This window comes from Thermobia domestica, chromosome 7, assembly GCF_964235325.1.
Source record: "Thermobia domestica chromosome 7, izTheDome1.hap1.1, whole genome shotgun sequence".
Classification (NCBI taxonomy): Eukaryota; Metazoa; Arthropoda; class Insecta; order Zygentoma; family Lepismatidae; genus Thermobia; species Thermobia domestica.
Window position 1 is genome coordinate 12,671,757 of NC_137460.1, and position 26,278 is coordinate 12,698,034.

General features: G+C 35.2%; 1 protein-coding gene across 1 annotated transcript in view; it reads right to left on the bottom strand.

The window, feature by feature from the left end:
• LOC145689861 (discoidin domain-containing receptor 2-like) overlaps positions 1 to 26,278 on the bottom strand; it is a 563,912-nt gene that overhangs the window by 260,705 nt on the left and 276,929 nt on the right. Inside the window, exon 4 of the mRNA XM_081764129.1 lies at positions 7,167 to 7,398. Within this exon, the coding sequence (XP_081620255.1) occupies positions 7,167 to 7,398 (232 nt within the window). The remainder of the gene's footprint in view (positions 1 to 7,166; positions 7,399 to 26,278) is intronic.

Below are 26,278 nucleotides of genomic sequence, written 5' to 3' on the forward strand. Positions count from 1 at the left end.
CAATAAGACGAGAAAAAAATATTCTCGTCTCGTCTTGTAAATTTTGTACAGTCTGCAGCAAACAACCTGCAACATGAGCATGTAATTTTATTGTGAAACGACAAAATCTTATGCTCCAAAGCAATTGTGCAGGGGAGCACGCCGAGATTTCTCCTGGCGTGAATCGTGCCACTTAGACGTTATGCTGATTCCCTGGGCTGTTAGGCGTAGTTTCACAATAAACTTACATGCTCATGTTGCAGGTTTTTTTGCTGCGAACTGTACAAATATAGTCTCGTTTCGCTTCTCAGGAAAGGATTTCTCTCTCTTCTCACACTGTAAATTTATACATGACTTTTGGAAGTAATCCAGGTAATTTTTCACTTAGTAAAACGAAATTCCAACGATATATTATGGCAAGTGTTGAATAATTAGCACCTTGATTGAAAAGCAGAAAGATATTATCCAACCCAGGCTCCCTTATCATTGTTCATACTCAACATAAAAGTGGTTCATAGTACAGATCTATTACTAATTGCTTTTAAGAAGGCAAATTTTCGGAATATATATAAAACACAAAGATACAGACTACATGTCTAACCTGACATCTTCGGTTTTGTCCTATAAGAATAATAGCCGAAAGCTATCCCATATATTAGTTCTGATTTGGCCAAAACTACTGTTATATCGGTTAAAACTGGCCCATACGCTTAGCATCAGCACATTAAAGATATTCTCGTGTTTTCTGATCAAAATATCGCGAAATGTTAAGACACATTAAAGAAAGTCTCCACAATGATCGGTTCTGGTGTAAATGGTTTTTGATATGAGATAATTATGACCGATCATATCTATGAAGAATAGTTGCCGAAAAACTGTCTCATACCTTAGTACTAGCTGTTTGAATTAATTTCCGCTTGTTCCAGTTTGAGATAAATAAGAACGGCGTCAGTTATGAAGCAAAGTACTGCCCCTATCCTACAGACTATATCTCCAACCAGTTATTTATCAATTACAGTCAAAGAATTAGATCTTGAATGCAGATTTAGGTATTCCTAACTTAAACTCTACCATCAATGGTTCTCCATTCGATATTATAAAAAAAATATGACTGCACTTCTATTCAAACTATGGTATGCAAGGTATTTCAAGTTAATTTTAGAACGGCTACGTTCCTTAGTCCACTCGTCTGTTTCTGTCCATTGAGAGATATCAGAACCAAAATGGCACCAGATAGCCAGAAATATTTGTAAGGATTTGGTTTACAAAAACTCCTTTATATATATATATATATATATATATATATATATATATATATATATATATATATATATATATATATATATACTCTTTTATCTCGTTTATACAAAACCGGAAGGGACAGAAATCGACTACAACTTCCGGTTTCAATGTTGATCTACATAGACCAAAATCAATAACAGATTGCGAGGAGCTATTTTCTTGTAATCGACTCAGAATTCTAAAAATAGGTTCCACTTTCTCTGTTAACTGTCTTTTCAAACCGGAAGTAGCAGAAATCAATCCACTTTCGGTTGGTATAGGATAAGAAAAATTGACATAGATGGCAAGAAGTGGTTTTATTCAACCAATTAAACTTGCCAAGAATATATTCCATCTCCTATCTAATTCTCTACTAAAACCAGAAACCGGTTGTAGAATTTAACCACTTCCGTCTTCAGTATTAATTGAGAAAAATTGCACGCCATATAAACTAAATTCCGTTACGTGGTGTACAGGTGGCACTCTTCCTTGTTGTATTATTAAAAAGACTACTGAAAAACAAGATTTCTTTGTTCTTCTGCAGCAGATTCAACTTTATAATATTTAATGGCGCACACTTTTAATTAAAACTCATATCGGAATATATAGTTTTGAAATAAAGGACTCAGCTGTTGAATCTTACGTTTAATGGCAATCTGTATTCTTTTTGTTTAATTAGATGTGATAAACGAAGCATGCACTTTTAATTAAATTCCTTTAAGACGAGCTAAAAACTAACTTCCTTATAGAAAGCTTTTGTGCATAATGTTTTCCGTTCTTAGTATTTCTTACGTAAGAACTATCCACTGAAAATAAATGAGTTCTTAGGATACACATTTCAAGAAAAGAATGATATTAAAAATCCATTACTTTTGGCATAAATTTTTTAATATTCATCCCCTCAAATCAAAATAACATGACAAAAATATAGCTTGAGGTGGCTACTACATTCCAAAAGTTATTTCGAAACAAGTAAACAGTTTTCGCGTCCCCAAAAGTATGGATTCAACACTAAGTTATTTTTGACATTTTATTTTTCATTCCTTCTCATGACCATAAGGGCTGAATTTGGACTTAATCTGCATCGAGAGTGTCACTATTCATCTCAGCAACCCCAAAAACTAAGTATTTGACATTAACATTGATCGTTTTCGTTTTTGTAACATATTACCCTTCCCCCATCGACCATCAGGACGCAGGGATTGTCATTTCCACAGTGTTTGCTTCCAGATTTAGGTCATATTTGTGAAATTGATCTAAGCGTTCCAGAATATTCTGGGACACACACACACACATGTATATACTTGTGTGGTCCAGAAGTGAGCGTACCCCCCTTTAGTTTCAACAGTATAGTGTTAGTTATGGTAGAATGTCTATACACATTTACTTTGAAGTCTTAAAAGTCTTAAGAGTCATTAACATCGGTATAATCACCATCTACGCGCTAGGATCAGTGCATCAATATCGAAGGCAATTATCTGTAGATGTCAATGGAATGATCCACTCCCTTTCTACGCTCTAGGATCAGTGCATTATTATCAAAGGCAGTTATCCGTATTTGTTCATGAAATGATCCACTCCCTTTCTACGCGCTAGGATCAGTGCATCAATATCAAAGGCGATTATCTGTGGATGTCCATCTTACGCATTAGCTGTACCTCATGTAATAAACTGTTCTTTAGATATAATTGTAGCTTTCTTTTCATTTGTGTGAAGCTGATGTAAATATGTACACTTATGTTCAAAATGATTGTCGCATATCTATAACTGTCTTCTTGTAAGAATATAATTTGATAATGGTCTTGTAAGGTAGTTTTAATACTGATACTATGTGTATAATCGGGAAATGCATATTTGTGATAAATTTTATAGGAAAAGAATTATAAATACCAGAATTAGAATGAGTAAAACAAAATGTTGCTAAATGGACAAGAAAGTTTTATTTTCGTTTTATTGTTCTTATTTACTGCTCTTTTGACATGAAATTTGCCACATACATGTATTTGTCGAGTATACACATACTTACATTATAAGAAATACCGGGCGACTTCGTTATCAAATTATATTCCTACAACAACATATTTATAGATATGCGACAATAATTTTGGACATGAGTGTACATGTACACTTGATTTTTAAGTTTAACGCTTATCTGAAGGTTTACCAACCTCTCTAAATATGACTTTACAAGCTGTTTTTGATCGAAGTTACGCTGATTTGTTTTAATTTCCATTTAAAAAGAAATGTGGATTTCAGCTCTATCGTCATTGTTCAAACTCGAATTTCATAACATAAAACAAATTAAAGAACTAAACCATATTTTTTTTAAATATGCTTGTTTGCAAATGCTTTTCGGTGACGAAACTAGTTTGCGTCTCCTTTGACGACTGTACATACTCAGACCAAAGCGTGGGTTAACTATTTGAAGGATGTATGTAAAAACGGTATTTTCATTAAAAAAAAAAAAAAAAGAAGACGGCGAAACTTTTCTAACAAGTGTATTAAGGAAGCTTTACTTTGTGATGAAAATTTTCCCCTTTTACGAAAGTACGTTGCGTAACTGAAACGAGAATTTCAACACTAAATCACATTAAAAAGAACGGGGAAAAGTAATTTGAGATAAATTTTAATGTTGAGAATGAAATTGACATCATTTTTGTAATAATTGTGTTTGCTCAGGTGACGTCATGTAGAGTTTAAGTTAAAGTAGTACCACAATATAAGGCTGCCTCTTGTTATGAGTGATTTAACTTTACGAGAAAGAAAAAAAAGAACGTTAGAAATAAAGAAACCAAGTTGCGACTTAATATTTGACTAACGACCTGAATAGCATTTGTTTTCTGAGAGAATTTAACTGAATGTGAGTATGTAAAAAGCAATAACTTTCTAAGCATGCATTATCTTTTCTTTTTTTCCAATTTTTTCCGTCCCATATTAGAGTTTTCTATTAAACATCAATATAAAAGAATACTACGTATTGAACGTGGTGATAAAAGTCTTCCCAACTTGAATAGCTTGGTACGCACTCTTGAAGTGTACGTTCTTCGCATGGGGAGAAGAAAGTTTAATAAGGAAACACGCGTTTTTGCGTTCTCTTTCTTGATATTTGAGCTGGGGTACTGAAGCACTCCTACCCCTTTTTCTCCCCTTCCAGGCCAAACATACATACATACATATATAGATACATATATATACATACATACATACATACGTATATATATATATATATATATATATATATATATATATATATATATATATATATATATATATATATATATATATATATATATATATATATATATATATATACAGGGTTTCCCATATTTACGTAGACCCATATGACATAACGTTTCAAAGACTGCGGTAAAAAAAAACTAGCAACTTAACTTGAAAATAAAAGTGAACATAAACACATTGCTTTAATACCTTTCCTTACAAGAATTTTAATCTCTGTTCTCTATGGCATGTGTCCAAATCGATACATGCCTGAGGACGAAGAGCAACCATCCAAATCGATACATGCCTGGAGACGAACAGCAATCATCCAAATCGATACATGCTTGGAGACGAACAGCAATCATCCAAATCGATACATGCCTGGAGACGAACAGCAATCATCCAAATCGATACATGCCTGGAGACGAACAGCAATCATCCAAATCGATACATGCCTGGATACGAACAGCAATCATCCAAATCGATACATGCCTGGAGACGAACAGCAATCATCCAAATCGATACATGCCTGGAGACGAACAGCAATCATCCAAATCGATACATGCCTGGAGACGAACAGCAATAATCCAAATCGATACATGCCTAGAGACGAACAGCAATAATCCAAATCGATACATGCCTGGAGACGAAGAGCAACCATCCAAATCGATACATGCCTGGAGACGAAGAGGAACCATCCGCAACGTTGTCACAAGCAGCTTAACAGATCCATACTGGTACCCTGTGGAACTCTTGTGTGATACGTATGTGATATTGATAAACTTTGTCCTTTAAAACACCCCCTAATCAGTTGGTTCCAAATCGGAAGATCGAGCTGGCCACTTCACAGACCCTCGTCGATCGATCCGGCGGTTCGAGAACCTTTCTTTCAGCCACTGTCGCACTGGTATTGTTCTAAGGTTTTAAGTCCAATGACCGTTATCCGTACACTCTCAGGCTACGTAGTGTTGCCATTTCGAAACTTTTTGTCCAGAGTTACAAATACTATACTCAGTCAAACTTCATATCCATAATTATGGGCTATCGAAACGCTGAAGCGCATATTTAAAATTATTTTAAATGATTTTAAATAGCAAATTGCATATAGCATTAAGAGATTCCAAGATATTAATACCTTATAACAATATTGCTACTCCCATTTCGCTGCTTCACGTAGAATTTAATAAAATTTCTTCGTTAGTAATATCTTGTGTCACAAATCATATGCATTGTAAAAAATTCAAGCTTGTGTTAAGAGCTTTGGCTTAGACATTGATTAGTCAGTCAGTTTGGACGTCTTGATTTATATTGAATTATAGAGATCATGGTGGGCAGCAGAGATGGCGTAGGTCATTGAAAACTTGAATCATGACCCATTGACCCACCACCCACCGTGATTTACGACCCATTGAAATCTTGATCAACAGTCACCCACGACCCACCATAACCCGCCACCTACCGTGACCCACTCTGACACACTGACCCACCATTCACCAAAACCCATAATCATTAACTCTGACCCATGATCCGCGCCTTTCTCTGTACTAACCAAAGAATTTACACTTCTAATAAAACAAGGCTGTAAAATTATTACTAATCAAAGGTTAAATTTCTACAGTCAATCGCTCAAACACCGCTGTTACAATAACTTTGGTTCTGACCTTTACGATATGGGTCATATTACGATAAATTTCAATTTAATTTTCATATATAATTATTTCCTTGTTGAATTACAGATACTTTTCAGCCAACGTAAAGGAAACCAAAAGTGTAAAACGCATAGGTTGTATCTCGAAAACTAAGCAGTAAGTCTATTGCTATTATTACAATTACAAATATCAATATCCAAAAGTGCCTGAAGTTCTTTTTTCTGTTAAATATACTCATCTCAGGTAAGTAAACAGAAAAAAAATGAGAAAAAGGAAGCAAAATGAGGACATTGAAAGTAAAGTGCAGACAAATTCACCAGTGTTCAGAAGATACTGTCTACAATGCACTGAGCAGAGCGGGTTGGTGCGTCGTAGTGGATCGGTGGATCACGTCCTATTGACCCAAGACCCACTGACCCATTAACAAATCTTGATCCACGACCTAATGATCTATTCCACCTCTGGTGCGCAGGGCTTTGGTTCCTGAATGTGGACCTAGTTAAATTTTTAGCAAATTTTAACAAATTTGTACTGATTATTACAAAATTATTTATTTTGTACTGTTAACAACTAAATACAAATATTATTTAAACAGTAGTTAACAAGGAACCAAGACTACATGATAAGTCATCAATTAAAGTTGACTTCATTTTTCAACTCGCTGCCTTAACCTAGATTTTTTGGGTAATTCATATTCTGGCCACACTGTAATTTCTATGGATGCTGTAATTTCTATGAAAATTTTTTCTCCCGAATTTTTCACCCCCTTACTTCGGCGCCCGGGGCCGTTGCCTCGCTCGCCCCCCCCCACGGCACGGCCCTGCTTCCAGGTACGTGTTGGTTGACATATCGATGTTCGAAAGTCGTGGGTGAGAAAGCGACAGAACTTTCTTGGTTACCTTTATAGTAGTAAGTTTAGTAGTGTATCTTGACCGTGCACCTTGTTAGAAGCATAAGCTATATAAATGCTTACAACAAGGTCAAGATGCTACAAATAGAGGTTTTGATTTTCAATAAAACGTCCATATTTCAACTTACTTGTTTTCCATCCCATCGGCTGTAAACACGCCATTCCCGTAGACTCGGCCTCCAATATTCTAACATATATTCTTCTGTATATTCTTGGCCTCTGCCGCGATCATAACGACCTTGGGTTTGAATCCCAGTAATTAGATGCACGTCTTCTAGGTCTACTTGAAGAAACTCTCGTACACCACTTTCTATGGGGAGTCTAGGGCACCAACCTCCTCCGTTGCGCTCTGTTCTTAACCTGGAAAATAAAAGAAACGTACCAGGTGCTTACTATCAACAATATACAATTGGTAGCAAAATTAATTAGTTCCGAACAATGAAGAATTTGAATAAAAGAGTGCGTATGTGTCAGCAAAGCCGTGGAGGCCATTAACCTAATATGCTATTCCACACATAACCCTACACTGTATACTTTATGAATCAATAAGAAGTTTACAATTTTTAATTATTATAAACCTGTATTTTCTATAAAAATTACTTCTTGCGTGAATTTTGGGACACCTATTGCGTGTCCCAAAATGTACTTTTTTGATTGTTTTCGTTATAGCGTACACGTCTTCGGCACAGAAAATCAGAGTTCGATTCCCGGTGGAAACTCATGTGGTTGGTATCTTATGGTAAGCTGTAGGTTCACGTCTCATATAGCCTGCGAGCTGAACGGGATGTAAACTCCAAAAAAGGTAGTGAAATGAAATGAATTCTTTCAGATTTACGTCACACAATTATGTCAGCTACGCTAAAAGGGACGGCGATGATGATAAATTAATGCAATTGTGGAATGAAGAAAGTGGGACGAAACGGGAGAACCCCCGAGAAGACCAACGCACACGGTGTTTGTCCACCACAAATTTCCCTTGGCGCGAGCTGGGATCGAAGTAGGGACCCCACGCAGCAGAGGTGAACGCTCTATCACTGAGTCACAGCGGTAAACTTCAAGTCAATCTACCAAATACATTTATTATATTCTAAAATTTCAGTTTTTTTTACAGCTTATACTTTAAATTTGTTAATCTCATCTTAAAATTTCTATTAATATTGAAATAAGAAATGAAAATTTTCACTTTAACCTGCCATAATTATGTTATTTAGGCTAAGGAATACGAATGATTAAGGCAAGTGAAAGATGATGGAAAAATTGGTGGAATGAGAATGGGGGAGGACCGCGACAAAACCCGCGGACATAATGTTAACCACCATGAACTTATTTGGACGGGGATCGAATCAAGGACCCTACACTCCATAGGTAAACGCTTTACCATTGAACCACTGCGTCTCCAATATTGAAACAATAACTTCTATAATATATGAGTTTCTAAAGAGGTGCCTAATATTTTATATGTGCTATAATGTGTTTGATCATTTTGTCATAATACAGAATAAAGCTAATAGTCTATTCCGTGAAAAAAAAATCAGTTAAGGAAAAATGTATAAGGTGTGTTTTACCTTAGATATTCACGGAAAATGGATTGCATATTACATAAAGTACCTTTGTTTTTACAGAAAAGGTAACTACTATGAAAGTTCCAACAATGTTCAATGGTTAAATTTTTATGTAGTAACTTTCATCCCTGTTGAGTAAATGCAAGCAGAGCAGAAAGCTTCATTTATATGTGCTAGGCAAGCAAAAAGCCGTACGCCGTGATTGCCTTATTTGAATATTGGAAATGGAGCCGTGAGATTAAGCTGTGGTTTGGGGAAGTTGTCTGTAACCGACAAGTAATTTAGATAAAAAGGATACGTAGTCTTCTAAAGCATAGTGCTTATTTATTTATTTTTGACTTTTTTCTATATTATTTATTATCATTCACTCTGCTACAAAGTATGGCTTCAAATTTGCTTTTTTATGTCTAACGTACATCAGGCCCATGTTCAGGGGTGTCTAGGGGGCCGCCCCCCTAAATTTTTACTGGCCCCTCCTAAAATGTTCACGGTAGGCTTACAAGTGAACTATAATATGGTGATGAACTATAATGTGGTTGCATCGCTCCTTCCCCCCCAAACTCCGACCGCCCCTCCTAAATTTTTGAGCTGGCTACGGGCCTGACGTACATAGTATCGTACGTCGGGATCGTAATACTGCAAATTATGGACGCGTTAGAATATCAAATAATTCTTTCGACAAAGTGGGTACTTTCAAATATCTAGGATCAATATCAAACAGACCAAAACCATATTCACGAAGAAATTAAATGTCGAGTAAAAGCAGGGAATTTGTGATATTATTCAGTTCAAAGTTTTTTTGCCATTGCGGATCCTGACGAGGAATTTGAAGCTTAAAATATATAAAACGTTAAACATATCTGTTGTCCTGTATGGTTGCGGAACATGGTCATTTACTTTGAGGGTAAAACATAGAATAAAAGTATTTGAGAATAAAATCTTGAAACGAATATTCGAACCCAAGAGAAACGGAAATAGGGAATGGCGGAAACTTCATAACGATAAACTGCATAATTTATACCATCTACAAAACATTGTTGAGGGTCATGAAGTCTAGGAGGCTCAGATCGGTAGGTCATGTAGCCAGGATGGAAGAAAGTAGGAACTGTTTTCAAAGTTTTAGCTGGTAGTTAAATCGGAAAAACGACCATTAGGAAGATCTAAGCGCAGATGGGAGGACGATAATAAGGTGGATCTCGCAGAAATATGAATACAAAATAGAAACTAGATCCAGTTGGCTAAAGACAGAAGTCAATGGAGAGATTTTGTGAATGTGACATTTAAACTCCGGATTCCATAGACCAGAGAGTGAGTTAGTACATCGTATCATTTCAGTCAAACCGGGCGTTTCACATAGTATTTCGTTTAAATACCGGACATTTCATCTACTCTTTCTATAATAACCTCTAGACTAGTCTCGAAACCTCAAAAATACACCAACCATTAAAGCAATTTAACGTCGAAATTGCGGAACATGCAGATTTAATTATTATTTTTTTAAAATTTTACGTCACACGATTCCACTACTACAGACAATGGAAACTGAGAAATTAATAGTGATAATGAAATAAATGCTGAGAAGACGAAACGTAATGCCTGTCCTGAGTGAGATTCAAACCCACGGAAACACTCTCCGCTAGTCTAGTGGCTAGCGCGTGCATAATGATAAGTGCACAAGGTCCTGAATTCGATTACCGGTGGGAGAGCAATGAATGCATTACAGTGGCTAGGATTCCTTGTTGATCTGTAGGTCGATCTCATGTAGCCGCGGTGCTAAGAAACGGACTCTAGGTTTCAACAATTAACCAATCAACCCACTCCAGATATGTCATAAATAGCTAAAACAATGCTTGACAGGGCTACCTATAGGTGAGCCGGTTGCATCGATGAGATTATTTCAGGGAACATAGTTTTCCCTTGAAAATAGTACAATCAGACTGAGAAATAGGAAATTTGTTGGTAGGATGCAAAAATTGAAGAGAAATCATAAGGGGACAAATGATAAATTTTAAGAGAAGATTGACAAAATTGTGGAGTTGTGCCCAAGTTCTTAGGGGTTTGGTACGCCTAATGTTTTAAGTCGTTCGATCATATCAGTTACATGGTAGAAACAAAAGAAAGTTTACCCTAGTATCATTCTCTGAGTGAGATTATAAATTCTGTAAGCACTCTATTGTTTTCCGATTACAGGTTAGTTCTATCAGTTATGAACAACGAGCATCTCTGTGTGAACAAAAGGGATGGACGCAGAACTGAGGAAAAAGTCGAAGTACAATAAGAGGAAGTAGAAAAAGTCAGCAACATTCAAAGTTGCAGGGCTTTCCTATGCTCCCATCACTTTTTACCAAATTTTTAAAAGGGGCCGCGGTGGCTCAGTGGTAGAGCGTTCACCTTTGGTGTTTGGGGTCCCGGGTTCAAACCCTGCTCCCGCCAAGTGAACTTTGTGGTGGACAAACACTGTGTGGGTGGGTTTTCTAGGGGTTCTCCCGTTTCCTCCCACTTTTTCCATTCCACCATTTCATTCATCATCATCGTCTCCTTTAGCCTCACCGGCATAATCGTGGGACGTAAAACACTAAGATTTTATTTTTTTCAATTTTTTTAATACGTTGTAAATATATACTATCTAAAATGAGAAGCTAGCAGTGAAAGAGCAACACTTTTCGAAATTTTCTGCCATCATGTTTCCGTTTGGGACTTAAAAGAAAGCAGAGCTTTGCAAAACCAATAGTTTAAATAATTTTTTTCTGTAGGTTGAAGAAAAAAGATTAACCAAACAAAACAACATAACATTTGTCAAGTAGGGAAGAAAACAGAACCCAGGAGGAGAAAAGAACATTTTTTCTTGCGTAACACTTGCGACTCTCTTTAAAATACTCTTCCCTCCGTTCAGTGGGAAAGAATATTGTCAGTGGGAAAAAATATTGTTGTCAGTGGGAAAAAATATTGTCACATGTCACTTTGAAGAGCTTATATAAATATTATAGGTATGTTCACGTATTAACTTCGACATACGTGCACCAATTTTGTTTGTCCTTTTTTGTTTCAAAGAATATACCTTCCACAGTTAGTGGTCCTATTATGGTAAAGTGACATGTTTATAGGCAACCACACATTCTTTATCGTAATTGTGGTTGCATAAGAGCACAGGGGTTCTGCTGCAAAAATCTCTAAACAATTTTATTATACATTACACTATCCTTCTTGTTTGTAACACGTTGAACAACGTAGCTGTGTAAAGTCGGTAAAAATGCTTCTTTTTTTAAAAAAAATACTATACGAATTTCAGCTAATGGCTTAAAGAAAATGAAAATACTCACTCATTTGAAAGTAAAAGAAATACACATAAATATCTTTCAGATTTTCAAGTGGTAGCAGTCTCTACACCTTCCGTTAAAAGTCAAGTAAAAAGCAAGATAACGTGTTAATGAATTTTCCATCTTGTAGCCTGTGGTTGTGCTCCATATAGTTACAGAGGATATAAGTGGGAGTAGCTATAGGCCAAACATGGAAATTGAAAAACAGCGTTATAAAGCCTGTATGCGTTGCGAGTTTAACCTGGGGAGAAACGCGGGTGAAATGGAGGGGAAAAAATGTAAACATTGGTAATTGAGCAAACAGAACAATGGATGTTTAACAAATTTAAAAAAATGCTATTCAATCCTCCAGGGCACAAACCGCTATTGTATTATACTAATTTCAGGGAGAACCATATGTAGTGGAATTTACATTGATGGAATTTGAGATTGTTTTCTCCTATTTTTTCGCTTATAACTTAATATAGTTCTTACGTATATCAATTACAACCTGAATTGGCCCTTCTTCGCACGGATAGAATAGATTTATGAAAACTATTTGAAACCTTTCTCCCTAAGATACGCATTTCAATGAAAGATAATGACAAAAATCTGTAATAACACTCATTTTCCATCCCCACCGCTTATCATTCCCATATGTCGATAAGACTGAAGTTGCACTTAAATGGAATCATGTAGTGTTATCATTCATCTCATTAATTTGAATCATCGTTACCGTTCGTATTATAGTTCGATAAGTGTTGATTTTTTTGTCGCTCGTTTGCCATGTCTTGAAAGTTTTTTGGGGCACTTCTGCTGTTTCACGTTTTCTCAAGTATGCGTTCGGAAGGCAACTCCACGAATGCTACCGAATTTTTCCGATGTATCACATGTGAGGCAAATCAGTCCTATGATTGGTGTAGAGCTCAGGCTTCACGAGTCTTCGCGGTCAACATAATAATTTCGTATCGAGAGTCAAGAGTGCCGATCCTGGGGGGCAGGGCGGGGCCCGGCCCCTCCCAAAGCTGACGTTGGCTCGCTATTGTATTTATGAATATTTATTATTTGTCATAATTTGAATGCAATTTGTCTTAAAATCCTTATATATATACCTTCTGCATCTGAATGCCCCCAAATTTACAGAGAGAAATCGGCGCTCTAGTCCGCTAGTCTCATAACAAAACGATCAGGGCTGGATTCAGGACGGTCTTCCTGGGGAAGGGGGGGCGATGGGTTGTAATACTGCTACTTAGAACTACTTTTAAGTACTCCAAACTATGGGATGGGTTTTATTTACGTATAAAATAAGGAAGTTTCCTCTTCTGGTGGGGGGCGATCACCCCGACCGCCCACCCCTGGATCCGCCTCTGAAAAGGATTGATGTTAAAGTAGGTATCCTGATTACCATTAGATTAGATCAGGGTTTCTCAACCTGGGGGTCACGAGAGGATTTCATAGGGGGTTGTGAATATAAGCGGAAGAGATAATTAGAATCTAATACAGGATATTATTCAAAGTGGCGGCCTCTAGAAAATTAAAATACTCAATATATATATATATATATATATATATATATATATATATATATATATATATATATATATATATATATATATATATATATATATATACAAATGTCCAAGTTTTTTAAAACCAAAATTACAAATCACTTTATTTTTTATCATATGACCCAAAATTAAGGGAGTTACTAAGTTTTAAAATTTTCAAACAGCTTCCATTTTGAAACATTATGACGAATCGAATTCGATATTTGTAATATGAATGAATTGACCGAATTTGGTTTTAATCCATTCCCTTTTAGAGACGTTACTGTATCCACTATATACAAGAAATGGATTCAACTATTATCGAAATAAGTGGATATCGTGAAATCTCCGCAGTAGATATACTAAAAATCCTACATAAGCTTATTACAAACCAGAAATTATAAGGGGGTCAATGGCAAGAGAATGTGATAAAATGGGATCGTGACAGAGTGTTTGAGAACCACTGGATTAAATTTTCAAAAACTTAGCTTTCCTTGACTTTCCTGAAAATTTCACATGTGGTTTTAGATTACCCATTTCATTTTCTTCAGTTCAACGAAATCATTTTTTGATTGGCTGCATTATCCTTGGACAGTTTCTTCTGTTATTCACTAATAATTTTGTGTCTTTTCTGAAAACAAACGTGAAATTTACACATATGCGTGGTAGGCCTTAAGAACGAAAATGCATTCTATTACTACTAGATGGTAATTAGTGGAAAACTCCCAAAGCTGACCACAGAGATCTTTTGTTATGTTTTTGTTTGTGATTCACTTAGGATAAATTTACTACAATTTATTTATTTATGTAATATAAATTTAAGTGATATACTGTTACCTAAACTTTCTACTGACTTTGTCGTCTCTCTAATTACTTTCCCTTAAGTGTTTATTGTCAACTTTGTAATTTCCCTCCATTCGCTACAACGACTCACCAAAGGTAGCCGTTAACCCTGGTTCAGTTAATATAAGTATATCTCTAGTGGCAATACTCATTTATACCTTAAAATATCTTCTGATGTTATATTCACTAAGATGATCACCTTTTAACGAAATTACAAGTTCATGATAAATATTAAATAATTTATTCTTTGATTCCCCTTTAACGTATATTCACACAAACTGTCTTGCAATCAAACATGTTAAGTAAGTATATATAAACAACGACATAGCAACCAACAAGACAATAATATATATTTCTTATATTAAAAACATTCTTCTTCTATTATTTTAATTAACGTTATAATATGTATAGTGCTTGTGTAAAAGCACTTTCTGCCCGAAAGATAAACAATTATGAATCATACAATTATGAATCGATACAAAGTATCTCGTTATATAAAATGTCGCTCGATAAAGGGACTAAATATAAAAGTTACATGGAAGCTTGACTTTTATATTTAAGAACCACTGGTCCGTTTATAATAATAACATGATAATAGTTGTGTTCTTTACATTTTGATCGCCCTTCATATATATAACTTCGTTCAGTTACCTCATATAAATACATTTATAATAAAGCTTTCATTCCACTATTATTTATCTTTTATCATTAAAAAGTCGTCGCTTACTAATACAATTAACGAAGGATGCGAAATCAAAAGCATAAGAGATAATTACATTCTAAAACATAAATTACAATGATCAATAGTTTCATGCATTATTAAAAACGGTCATGTTAAAAATGGTTAATCTTTACAGAGCGAATTATATAATAATTACGTTAGATGACATTTTAAAGTATGTATCATATCAATAAGGTGTCAGGATACAAAAGAATCTTATCCGAGTATCATATAAGGTGACGCATGGGTACAGTCGTCGGATAATTAGCTTAATAGAATGAGCCTTATACTGAATATAATCTTTGACAATAAAGTTTCAACACAAATCAACATAATATAAATAACCTCTGTTTTTAATCAATAATAAATCGAATTATAAATTTTCACATTAGCAAGATAGAATTAAAATCATTTGGAAATTAATATTCGTTAATGAGAATTAAAGAAAATTAAATTAAGTAAAAATCAAAAATAAAATGTAACCTATGCTCGGGCGAGCGAAAAGAAGGAATTAAATTTATTTTCACACAAACAGAAGTCTTAGTTTCCTTCATTCTTATTTATTTGAGCAAGAATGTCAGGTGCAACTAACCTTTTTACCAGCTGCATCCATTTTTCTCTTGTATACTGGGTAGGCCTCCAAACCTTCAACTCATCTATATTACGAAGTCCAATTGACGTACCTGTTTTAGCGTTCAACAATTCAAAAACTTTAGGGTTTATTTCCTTGAAACATAAATAAGGACCTGAGAAAACGTCACAAAATTTATAAATCTTCTTTAACAACGCATTACTTTGTGGGTGTTGTTTAACAAAAACTAAGTCATTGATCTTGATTCGATATTTTCCTTCTTGTAGAGACTCTAATTGAGAATTACGCTTCAAAAATTTGTTGTGTCTTCGAATTTTTACCTAAATATTCATAAGAATCAATAGCTGATATGGGTTTAACCCCTACCACATCAGCTGCAGTCAGTTTAAATTCGTACTCGTGTATGGTTCCAATAAAGTACATTGTATTGCACAATCCTGATTATGTTCCGCATTATTATTTTGTACAGGAATTGCGTGATTGTTTTGATTATGATACGAAGTGCCATCTCTTAAATTAAAGTTACGTCTATCAATACGGTTTACAGTATTTCGAGAATTACGCCATACATTTCGTCTGTTTTGGAACCTACTTCGGTTAAATGGTCTGACATAATTATTATCACAATTAGTTAGGTTAGGTGGATTTACATCATATCTTTGCCTATTCTGATTATTTAAATTTACTCTATTCAGGTTATGTTCCGTATTGTTTACATTACGAATATTTACATTCCGGACAGGTACTGACCTAAGGTTATCTGAATTATTTCTAATTTTACCTACTCCAGTTTGATTATTCTGTGCCTGGTATTGACTTTCGTAATATTGAACAAGCATTAGCAGATGATTGAAACTTATGCACTGTGTAGAAAGCAGAATTTGTTGCAATTTAAAAGGTAGTAGATTTCGGACAGATGCAATCACTCTGGATTCAGATTGTAGTGGATTTACAACTTTTAATTCATTGTAAGTGTTCACAACAAAATCAACAATAGATTTGTGTAGGCGAGGATGAAAAGGTTGGTTTCTAATCATAGCGTCTCTGTTAGCAAGTAAAAAGTCGTTCTCATAATTTGCGATCAACGCTGCTTTGAATTCCTCATATGTTTTGACGTGTTCCCGTACTGCTTTAAACCATAAAGAACACGGTGGGAGTAATAAATGAGGGATTAGTTTCATATATTGAGATTTATCTATACACATTATACTGCATTCATCCTGAAATTTTTCCAGGAAAGAAGTAGCATTTTCATTGCAGTTGCTACCACTAAACTTACTCATAGCTCGTATTTCGCTCATTTTTACACTTAACTTTATATTTCTTTCACCATTTCGTGTTAAATGGAAATTTCTACCTACTGTGTTATGCGTGATCCCACCATCTCTTTTCCGCGTGTTATGCGAGGTTCCACCATCTCTTTTCCGCCCATCTATATTCCTTTGTTGAATTCTTTCCAAAATAATATCCTCATCGGATGGGTTACTTGAAGAAGAAGTAACACAAGGTCCATGTCGATCTGCTTCGGGTGGATGCAAGGGCATCTCTTGAGAATGAGGGAACTCCAAACGATCAGTAACAACGTCGTTGTTATATGCATTATCTTTAATCTGTAACGCCCTAATTTCCTCCTGTATGGTAGATATCAATTGTGTATTTGCACGTATTTGGTTAGAATTATGTGTCACCTGAATCTTTTGCTGACGAACAGAAGATTCTATTACTTCAAAATCTTTTTTTACAATATTGACTTCTTGGATTACATGATTGTAGTTATCCTTGCAATCTTCAGATAATCTTTTTAACTTCTCATCAAATTGTAGCGTGATGTCTCTTACAGCTTGGGTTACAGATTGATCTATTTGTTCTAATCGTCTACTCAATTCTTCATACTGTCTACTAGATTCTTCAGATTTTTGCTGTACCGTTTGTTTTAATTCTTCAGACATTTGAGCTAAATTTTGTTCCTGTCGCTGTAATGCTATTAGAATTCTGTCCTCTAGTGTCGACATTCCAGGTGTAATGGGAGCTATATTCTGCTCATTGTTAACACCGTCAACAGTTTCATTCTCTACTGTCTCACCAATCATGACTTTTCTTATGATTACTCTGCCACTTCTAAGAATGGTTGAGTTAGTATTCATGAACCTTCTTATCAAGGTAAATTCACCCTTACTTTAAACTTCGGGATATGAATTTACAAGAATCCCGGGTGAGGTAAACCAAAAATTTTACAACGACTCACCAAAGGTAGCCGTTAACCCTGGTTCAGTTAATATAAGTATATCTCTAGTGGCAATACTCATTTATACCTTAAAATATCTTCTGATGTTATATTCACTAAGATGATCACCTTTTAACGAAATTACAAGTTCATGATAAATATTAAATAATTTATTCTTTGATTCCCCTTTAACGTATATTCACACAAACTGTCTTGCAATCAAACATGTTAAGTAAGTATATATAAACAACGACATAGCAACCAACAAGACAATAATATATATTTCTTATATTAAAAACATTCTTCTTCTATTATTTTAATTAACGTTATAATATGTATAGTGCTTGTGTAAAAGCACTTTCTGCCCGAAAGATAAACAATTATGAATCATACAATTATGAATCGATACAAAGTATCTCGTTATATCGCCTTCGTCCGCAGTGTGTGAAATGACATTTTATCGGCATTACAATGATAATTCAGTGGTAAGATTAGGAAAAATACAAGGGTTTATTGTCTTATAATACACTACAATCCAGTTTAACCGAATTACGATAAACCGAGACGCTAAAAGAACGTTTTCTGATTAATATATATATATATATTGAAGCTGTATTAATCTTAATTACTTTAACTGTGCTGCTTTAGTTTAGCAATGCTCAATTCTAAAGTTCAGTTTTGGAAGCATCATATGTTACCAATAAAATAATTATATGCTGAAAATTCGTCAAAATGTATATCCATATATACAGGGCTAAGTATCGAAAGAATCTTTATTTCGGTTGTACCGAAATTTCGTTCAACCCGAAGCACTACCACCCAGTGTTTCTTCCAGACCTATGTTTTTGGGGGGGAGGTAGTGCTTCCCGGAACAGATCAAAATAATACGTCTATAATATAAAATAAATATAATAGTATCAGCAGTGCCCCCCCCCCCGGAATACTAAGTGTACGTCCCCGGAATATTGTTTCTGAAAGAAACACTGCTACCACTAGGGATGCACACGAGACAAGATTTGTGGCTTTCTCGTCTCGAAAATGTGCTCTAAAAGTGATGTCTCGACTCCAAAAATGTATATTTCTCTGTTGGAAGAGCCGTGTCTCGACTCGAATTTTGTCAGGAAAATCCTGTCTCGTGCGCATCTCTAGCTACCACCAGCTCTATCAATTCGGTTAAACGAGACACGAGTGTATTTTAGAACGATTTTTTTTACTAACTTCTTATCTCTTTTTAACCTCTATTATTATGTGAAATGTTTTAATGTTCTTAAAACTTTTATTGTAATTGTCAATATCATATGCCATTGACTCATATCAGGCAAAGAGGCCACTTTAACATTTGAATGAGGCAAGACCTTAGAACAGGATCAGTAGCCAATTGATTACTTCTAGAACATTGGCGGATCTAGAGGATAAAAACTGGGGGAGAGGGCAGCCAGAACCTAGAGTATGATAAGTATATAATGAGTTTACAATTTTTCGTGGGTCCTGAAGAAGTTACCAGCTTTACTCTCTCCGGATGGATGTTACGGCTAGGTTGGACGTTGTCATTGTGAACCTCAAGTATTGTTTTACACATTGCATAGCAGAAATACTGCAACTGAAACTATATCTAATGTTTCAAACATTTTCCAATAAAGAATAAAAGGCAACGCTTACTATAAACTTAACTCTCTCCTGATGGATATTATGACTAGGTTGGACGTAGACATTGTGGACCTCAAGTATTGTTTTACACATTGCATAACAGAAATACTGCAACTGAAACTATATCTAATGTTTCAAACATTTTCCAATAAAGAATAAAAGGCAACGCTTACTATAAACTTAACTCTCTCCTGATGGATATTATGACTAGGTTGGACGTAGACATTGTGGACCTCAAGTATTGTTTTACACATTGCATAGCAGAAAAACTGCAACTGAAACTATATCTAATGTTTCAAACATTTTCCAATATAGAATAAAAGGCAACGCTTACTATAAACTTAACTCTCTCCTGATGGATATTATGACTAGGTTGGACGTTGTCATTGTGAACCTCAAGTATTGTTTTACACATTGCATAACAGAAAAACTGCAACTGAAACTATATCTAATGTTTCAAACATTTTCCAATAAAGAATAAAAGGCAACGCTTACTATAAACTTAACTCTCTCCTGATGGATATTATGACTAGGTTGGACGTAGACATTGTGGACCTCAAGTATTGTTTTACACATTGCATAGCAGAAATACTGCAACTGAAACTATATCTAATGTTTCAAACATTTTCCAATAAAGAATAAAAGGCAACGCTTACTATAAACTTAACTCTCTCCTGATGGATATTATGACTAGGTTGGACGTAGACATTGTGGACCTCAAGTATTGTTTTACACATTGCATAACAGAAATACTGCAACTGAAACTATATCTAATGTTTCAAACATTTTCCAATAAAGAATAAAAGGCAACGCTTACTATAAACTTAACTCTCTCCTGATGGATATTATGACTAGGTTGGACGTAGACATTGTGGACCTCAAGTATTGTTTTACACATTGCATAGCAGAAAAACTGCAACTGAAACTATATCTAATGTTTCAAACATTTTCCAATATAGAATAAAAGGCAACGCTTACTATAAACTTAACTCTCTCCTGATGGATATTATGACTAGGTTGGACGTTGTCATTGTGAACCTCAAGTATTGTTTTACACATTGCATAACAGAAAAACTGCAACTGAAACTATATCTAATGTTTCAAACATTTTCCAATAAAGAATAAAAGGCAACGCTTACTATAAACTTAACTCTCTCCTGATGGATATTATGACTAGGTTGGACGTAGACATTGTGGACCTCAAGTATTGTTTTACACATTGCATAGCAGAAAAACTGCAACTGAAACTATATCTAATGTTTCAAACATTTTCCAATAAAGAATAAAAGGCAACGCTTACTATAAACTTAACTCTCTCCTGATGGATATTATGACTAGGTTGGACGTAGACATTGTGGACCTCAAGTATTGTTTTACACATTGCATAACAGAAAAACTGCAACTGAAACTATATCTAATGTTTCAAACATTTTCCAATAAAGAATAAAAGGCAACGCTTACTATAAACTTAACTCTCTCCTGATGGATATTATGACTAGGTTGGACGTTGTCATTGTGAACCTCAAGTATTGTTTTACACATTGCATAACAGAAAAACTGCAACTGAAACTATATCTAATGTTTCAAACATTTTCCAATAAAGAATAAAAGGCAACGCTTACTATAAACTTAACTCTCTCCTGATGGATATTATGACTAGGTTGGACGTAGACATTGTGGACCTCAAGTATTGTTTTACACATTGCATAGCAGAAAAACTGCAACTGAAACTATATCTAATGTTTCAAACATTTTCCAATAAAGAATAAAAGGCAACGCTTACTATAAACTTAACTCTCTCCTGATGGATATTATGACTAGGTTGGACGTTGACATTGTGGACCTCAAGTATTGTTTTACACATTGCATAGCAGAAAAACTGCAACTGAAACTATATCTAATGTTTCAAACATTTTCCAATAAAGAATAAAAGGCAACGCTTACTATAAACTTAACTCTCTCTTGATGGATATTATGACTAGGTTGGACGTAGACATTGTGGACCTCAAGTATTGTTTTACACATTGCATAACAGAAAAACTGCAACTGAAACTATATCTAATGTTTCAAACATTTTCCAATAAAGAATAAAAGGCAACGCTTACTATAAACTTAACTCTCTCCTGATGGATATTATGACTAGGTTGGACGTTGTCATTGTGAACCTCAAGTATTGTTTTACACATTGCATAACAGAAAAACTGCAACTGAAACTATATCTAATGTTTCAAACATTTTCCAATAAAGAATAAAAGGCAACGCTTACTATAAACTTAACTCTCTCCTGATGGATATTATGACTAGGTTGGACGTAGACATTGTGGACCTCAAGTATTGTTTTACACATTGCATAGCAGAAAAACTGCAACTGAAACTATATCTAATGTTTCAAACATTTTCCAATAAAGAATAAAAGGCAACGCTTACTATAAACTTAACTCTCTCCTGATGGATATTATGACTAGGTTGGACGTAGACATTGTGGACCTCAAGTATTGTTTTACACATTGCATAGCAGAAAAACTGCAACTGAAACTATATATAATGTTTCAAACATTTTCCAATAAAGAATAAAAGGCAACGCTTACTATAAACTTAACACTCTCCTGATGGATATTATGACTAGGTTGGACGTTGACATTGTGGACCTCAAGTATTGTTTTACACATTGCATAGCAGAAAAACTGCAACTGAAACTATATCTAATGTTTCAAACATTTTCCAATAAAGAATAAAAGGCAACGCTTACTATAAACTTAACTCTCTCCTGATGGATATTATGACTAGGTTGGACGTAGACATTGTGGACCTCAAGTATTGTTTTACACATTGCATAGCAGAAAAACTGCAACTGAAACTATATCTAATGTTTCAAACATTTTCCAATAAAGAATAAAAGGCAACGCTTACTATAAACTTAACACTCTCCTGATGGATATTATGACTAGGTTGGACGTAGACATTGTGGACCTCAAGTATTGTTTTACACATTGCATAGCAGAAAAACTGCAACTGAAACTATATATAATGTTTCAAACATTTTCCAATAAAGAATAAAAGGCAACGCTTACTATAAACTTAACACTCTCCTGATGGATATTATGACTAGGTTGGACGTAGACATTGTGGACCTCAAGTATTGTTTTACACATTGCATAGCAGAAAAACTGCAACTGAAACTATATATAATGTTTCAAACATTTTCCAATAAAGAATAAAAGGCAACGCTTACTATAAACTTAACACTCTCCTGATGGATATTATGGCTAGGTTGGACGTTGACATTGTGGACCTCAAGTATTGTTTTACACATTGCATAGCAGAAAAACTGCAACTGAAACTATATCTAATGTTTCAAACATTTTCCAACAAAGAATAAAAGGCAACGCTTACTATAAACTTAACTCTCTCCGGATGGATGTTACGGCTAGGTTGGACGTTGTCATTGTGAACCTCAAGTATTGGTTTATACATTGCATAACAGAAATACTGCAACTGAAACTATATCTAATGTTTCAAAAATTTTCTATAATAGTAATGAATAAAAGGTAACGTTTAGTATAAACTTTCAAAAATATATAAATAATAGCTTCAATTATTTTTGTCACTAAAAAATCTGGGGGTCTAGGATCACCCGGCTCTGAGCCAGGGGCGGATCCAGAACGGACTTGTGGGGTGTTGCGGTAGGTTGTAATACTGCTAATTAGAGCTACCTTTAAGAGCTCCGAACTATAGGATGGGTTTTATTACATATAAAATAAGACAGTTTCCTCTTCTGGAAGGGGAGGGGGGGCGATTGCCCCGATCCCCCTGTATCCGCCGCTGTCCTGAGCTAGATTTGCCACTGTTCTAGAACCCTTTTATTTTAGACCACATTGCTTTAGTTACTAAGGCTATATTGGGTAAGTGTGCCAGTCGATGATATGAAAACATGTAATCGAGATAGGGCGGAACAAAGATGTTAGTAAAACAACAAAACAGCGAGCGAAGTAGCTCAAGTGGTAGAGCGTTGGTTTCGCATTCGGGAGGTCGTGGGTTCGATTCCCGCTGCCGACCATCCTGACAGGAGGTTTCCAGGGTTTCCCTCAGTCCTACCAGGCAAATGCAAATGCCGGGATGGTACCTACTAAAACAGGTCCTGGCTGATACCTTTCCAAATCCTTTCCATTGTTGTTGTTGTTGTTCTTAGATATCCAGTATAAAATGTCCTCTGAGCTTTACCTAGTGATTGTTAAATAAATAAATAAAACAAATATAGCTATTCTGTTTGAGCGTGCGAATGCAAACATAGCAAATGAAGTTTTCGCATCTTTTGATGTATCAAAGCGGGCTGTTGGACGCAGTAAGTACGCCAGAAATTTTTACTTGGGGGTGTGTTCAAAATAAAAGGGGGGTGTGCTCTCAGAATAGTGATATAATTTTTAAACAGACTCAAACAAGAAAACAGTATATTTTGTTACGCAACTATTGCAATACTACTACTACTACTACTACTACTGATAATAATAATAATAATAGTAATAGTAATAATAATAATAATAATAATAATAATAATAATAATAATAATAATAATAATAATAATAGTAATAATAATAATAATAATATCAGATTTGTCGCAGTGGTAGGTTCAATAAAGTAAGTTCACACATTTGAGCATTTATTATTATTATTAAACTAAGTAATACAGTGAAGCCTCTCAAAACGGACATCGGTGGAAGCGATTACTTGTCTGTAAATGAGAGGTGTCCCTAAAAGGAAGGGTTACCTCTCATAACACCACACCACACATATTTATGGCATGGAAGAATAAGAAAGTTTGTCCTCTTATGAAGATGTCCATTATTGAGAGATGTCCGTTAAGAGAGGTTTCACTGTATTGGGAACTAACCTCCACTATTTTACCCAATAATTCCCCTACATGTGAATTGATTACATACGAATTATTGTAATTATTTTGCAAAATTCTGTTATTATTTCAATTTATTTACCCCAGCAAGTTTTAGTGGGTGATTTTTTTTCCAAAATATTAATTGGGAAAAAATTCCCTCGTTCCATGCTGAAATCACATTCGTTTAGGAATTAATACTGTACATAGTTCCAATTTCATTATTTTAATATTCTAACCCTGTAGTTAACGTTAATTGTTGTAATATTATTTGATCTCCTAATCTCCGTTCCTGCCCTTCCTGGCTACGTTATTCGCTCTGAATATCTTTCATAAGAAAATTATTCATTGATTTAGTTATTTTCCAGAAATCCAGTTTTTCAATTTATAAATATTTTGTATCTTACTGTTTTGTCTTCTTTAATATACCCTAATTTTAATAATCCCAGGGCTCATAGTGGTTTAGTCTCGTGTAAATAGTTGAAAACTGACCAAAAATGGTCAAAAGCACACAAAATCTCATCATAACCCTTTTTTTCCTTTGTCAATTTCTCGCTCTCTTTGTTTGTTGTTTTGTTTCTTCTTTACTTCTTCTTCTTGAGATTCATCCTTTCTTAGGTTTTCAAAGTATGTTTTGTAGTTACGGTAAGCAGACTTAGCAGATGTAAAAAGCTTCTGAGTAAGTGGAACCAGTTCTGGCCTATTTCAGAATTTCTTCATCCCAGATGGGTCTAGGTCAAAACGCCCACACGATCGGTCATATCTCCCACACAAATGGACAAATCTCCCAAACCCACGAACGGTCAAAACTCCCACACTCAAGAAATGTCAAAACGCCCACACGATCGGTCATAACTCCCACACAAATGGACAAATCTCCCAAACGCACGAACGGTCAAAACCCCCACAGCCAAAGCTCCCACACTCAAGAAATGTCAAAACGCCCACACAATCGGTCATAACTCCCACACAAATGGACAAAACATCCACACATAGCAACGGTCATAATCCCCACATAAATGGACAAAACTCCCACACAAATGGTCAAAACTCCCGGTATACGGACAAAATCTCGCGGCCGAAACATCGCCGCCCAAAATCTCGCCGGCCAAAACCTCGCGGGACAAAATCTCGCCGGGCCAAAACCTCGCGTGGCCAAAACCTCGTCGCCCAAAACCTCGCGGGACAAAATCTCACCGGGCCAAAACCTCGCGTGGCCAAAACCTCGCGGGACAAAATCTCGCCGGGCCAAAACCTCGCCGCCCAAAACCTCGCGTGGCCAAAACCTCGCCGCTCAAAACCTCGCGGGACAAAATCTCGCCGGGCCAAAACCTCGCCGCCCAAAATCTCGCCGTGCCAAAACCTCGCCGCAAGTGAAACTTTTCTTTAAAATTTACCCAATGTGTTTCCTAATATGCAATTCCACGTTACAAATAATAATAATAACAATAATAATAATAATAATAATAATAATAATAATAATAATAATAATAATAATAATAATAATAATAATAATAATATACAAAACATCGTGTGCGTGGGCTTTCTCGGGTTATTCCCGTTTCCTCCCACTTTCTTTATTCGATCATTTCCTTCATCCTGGTCATCTACGTCTCCTTTAACCTATAGGACATAATCAAGGGACGTCGTAAAAACTCATATATTGTTTCATATTTTCATAAATATTATTAGATTTTTGTTAAAATTTTAAGTTTTTGGATGTTCCAAAGTTCACGAAACTAACCTCGTTAGTTGTCATTACTTTCCTTATGCAGACTTTCTTTCCCTATAACCAGTTTAAAAACATCCTGTCGCCTTACCTTCATATTGAAATCCTCTAATACAGAAATAGAATTTTCACATGGTATCGCGGGACTTGGTCAAATACCCGTGATACTTCTTCTGAAACAGCGTCTTTTATAC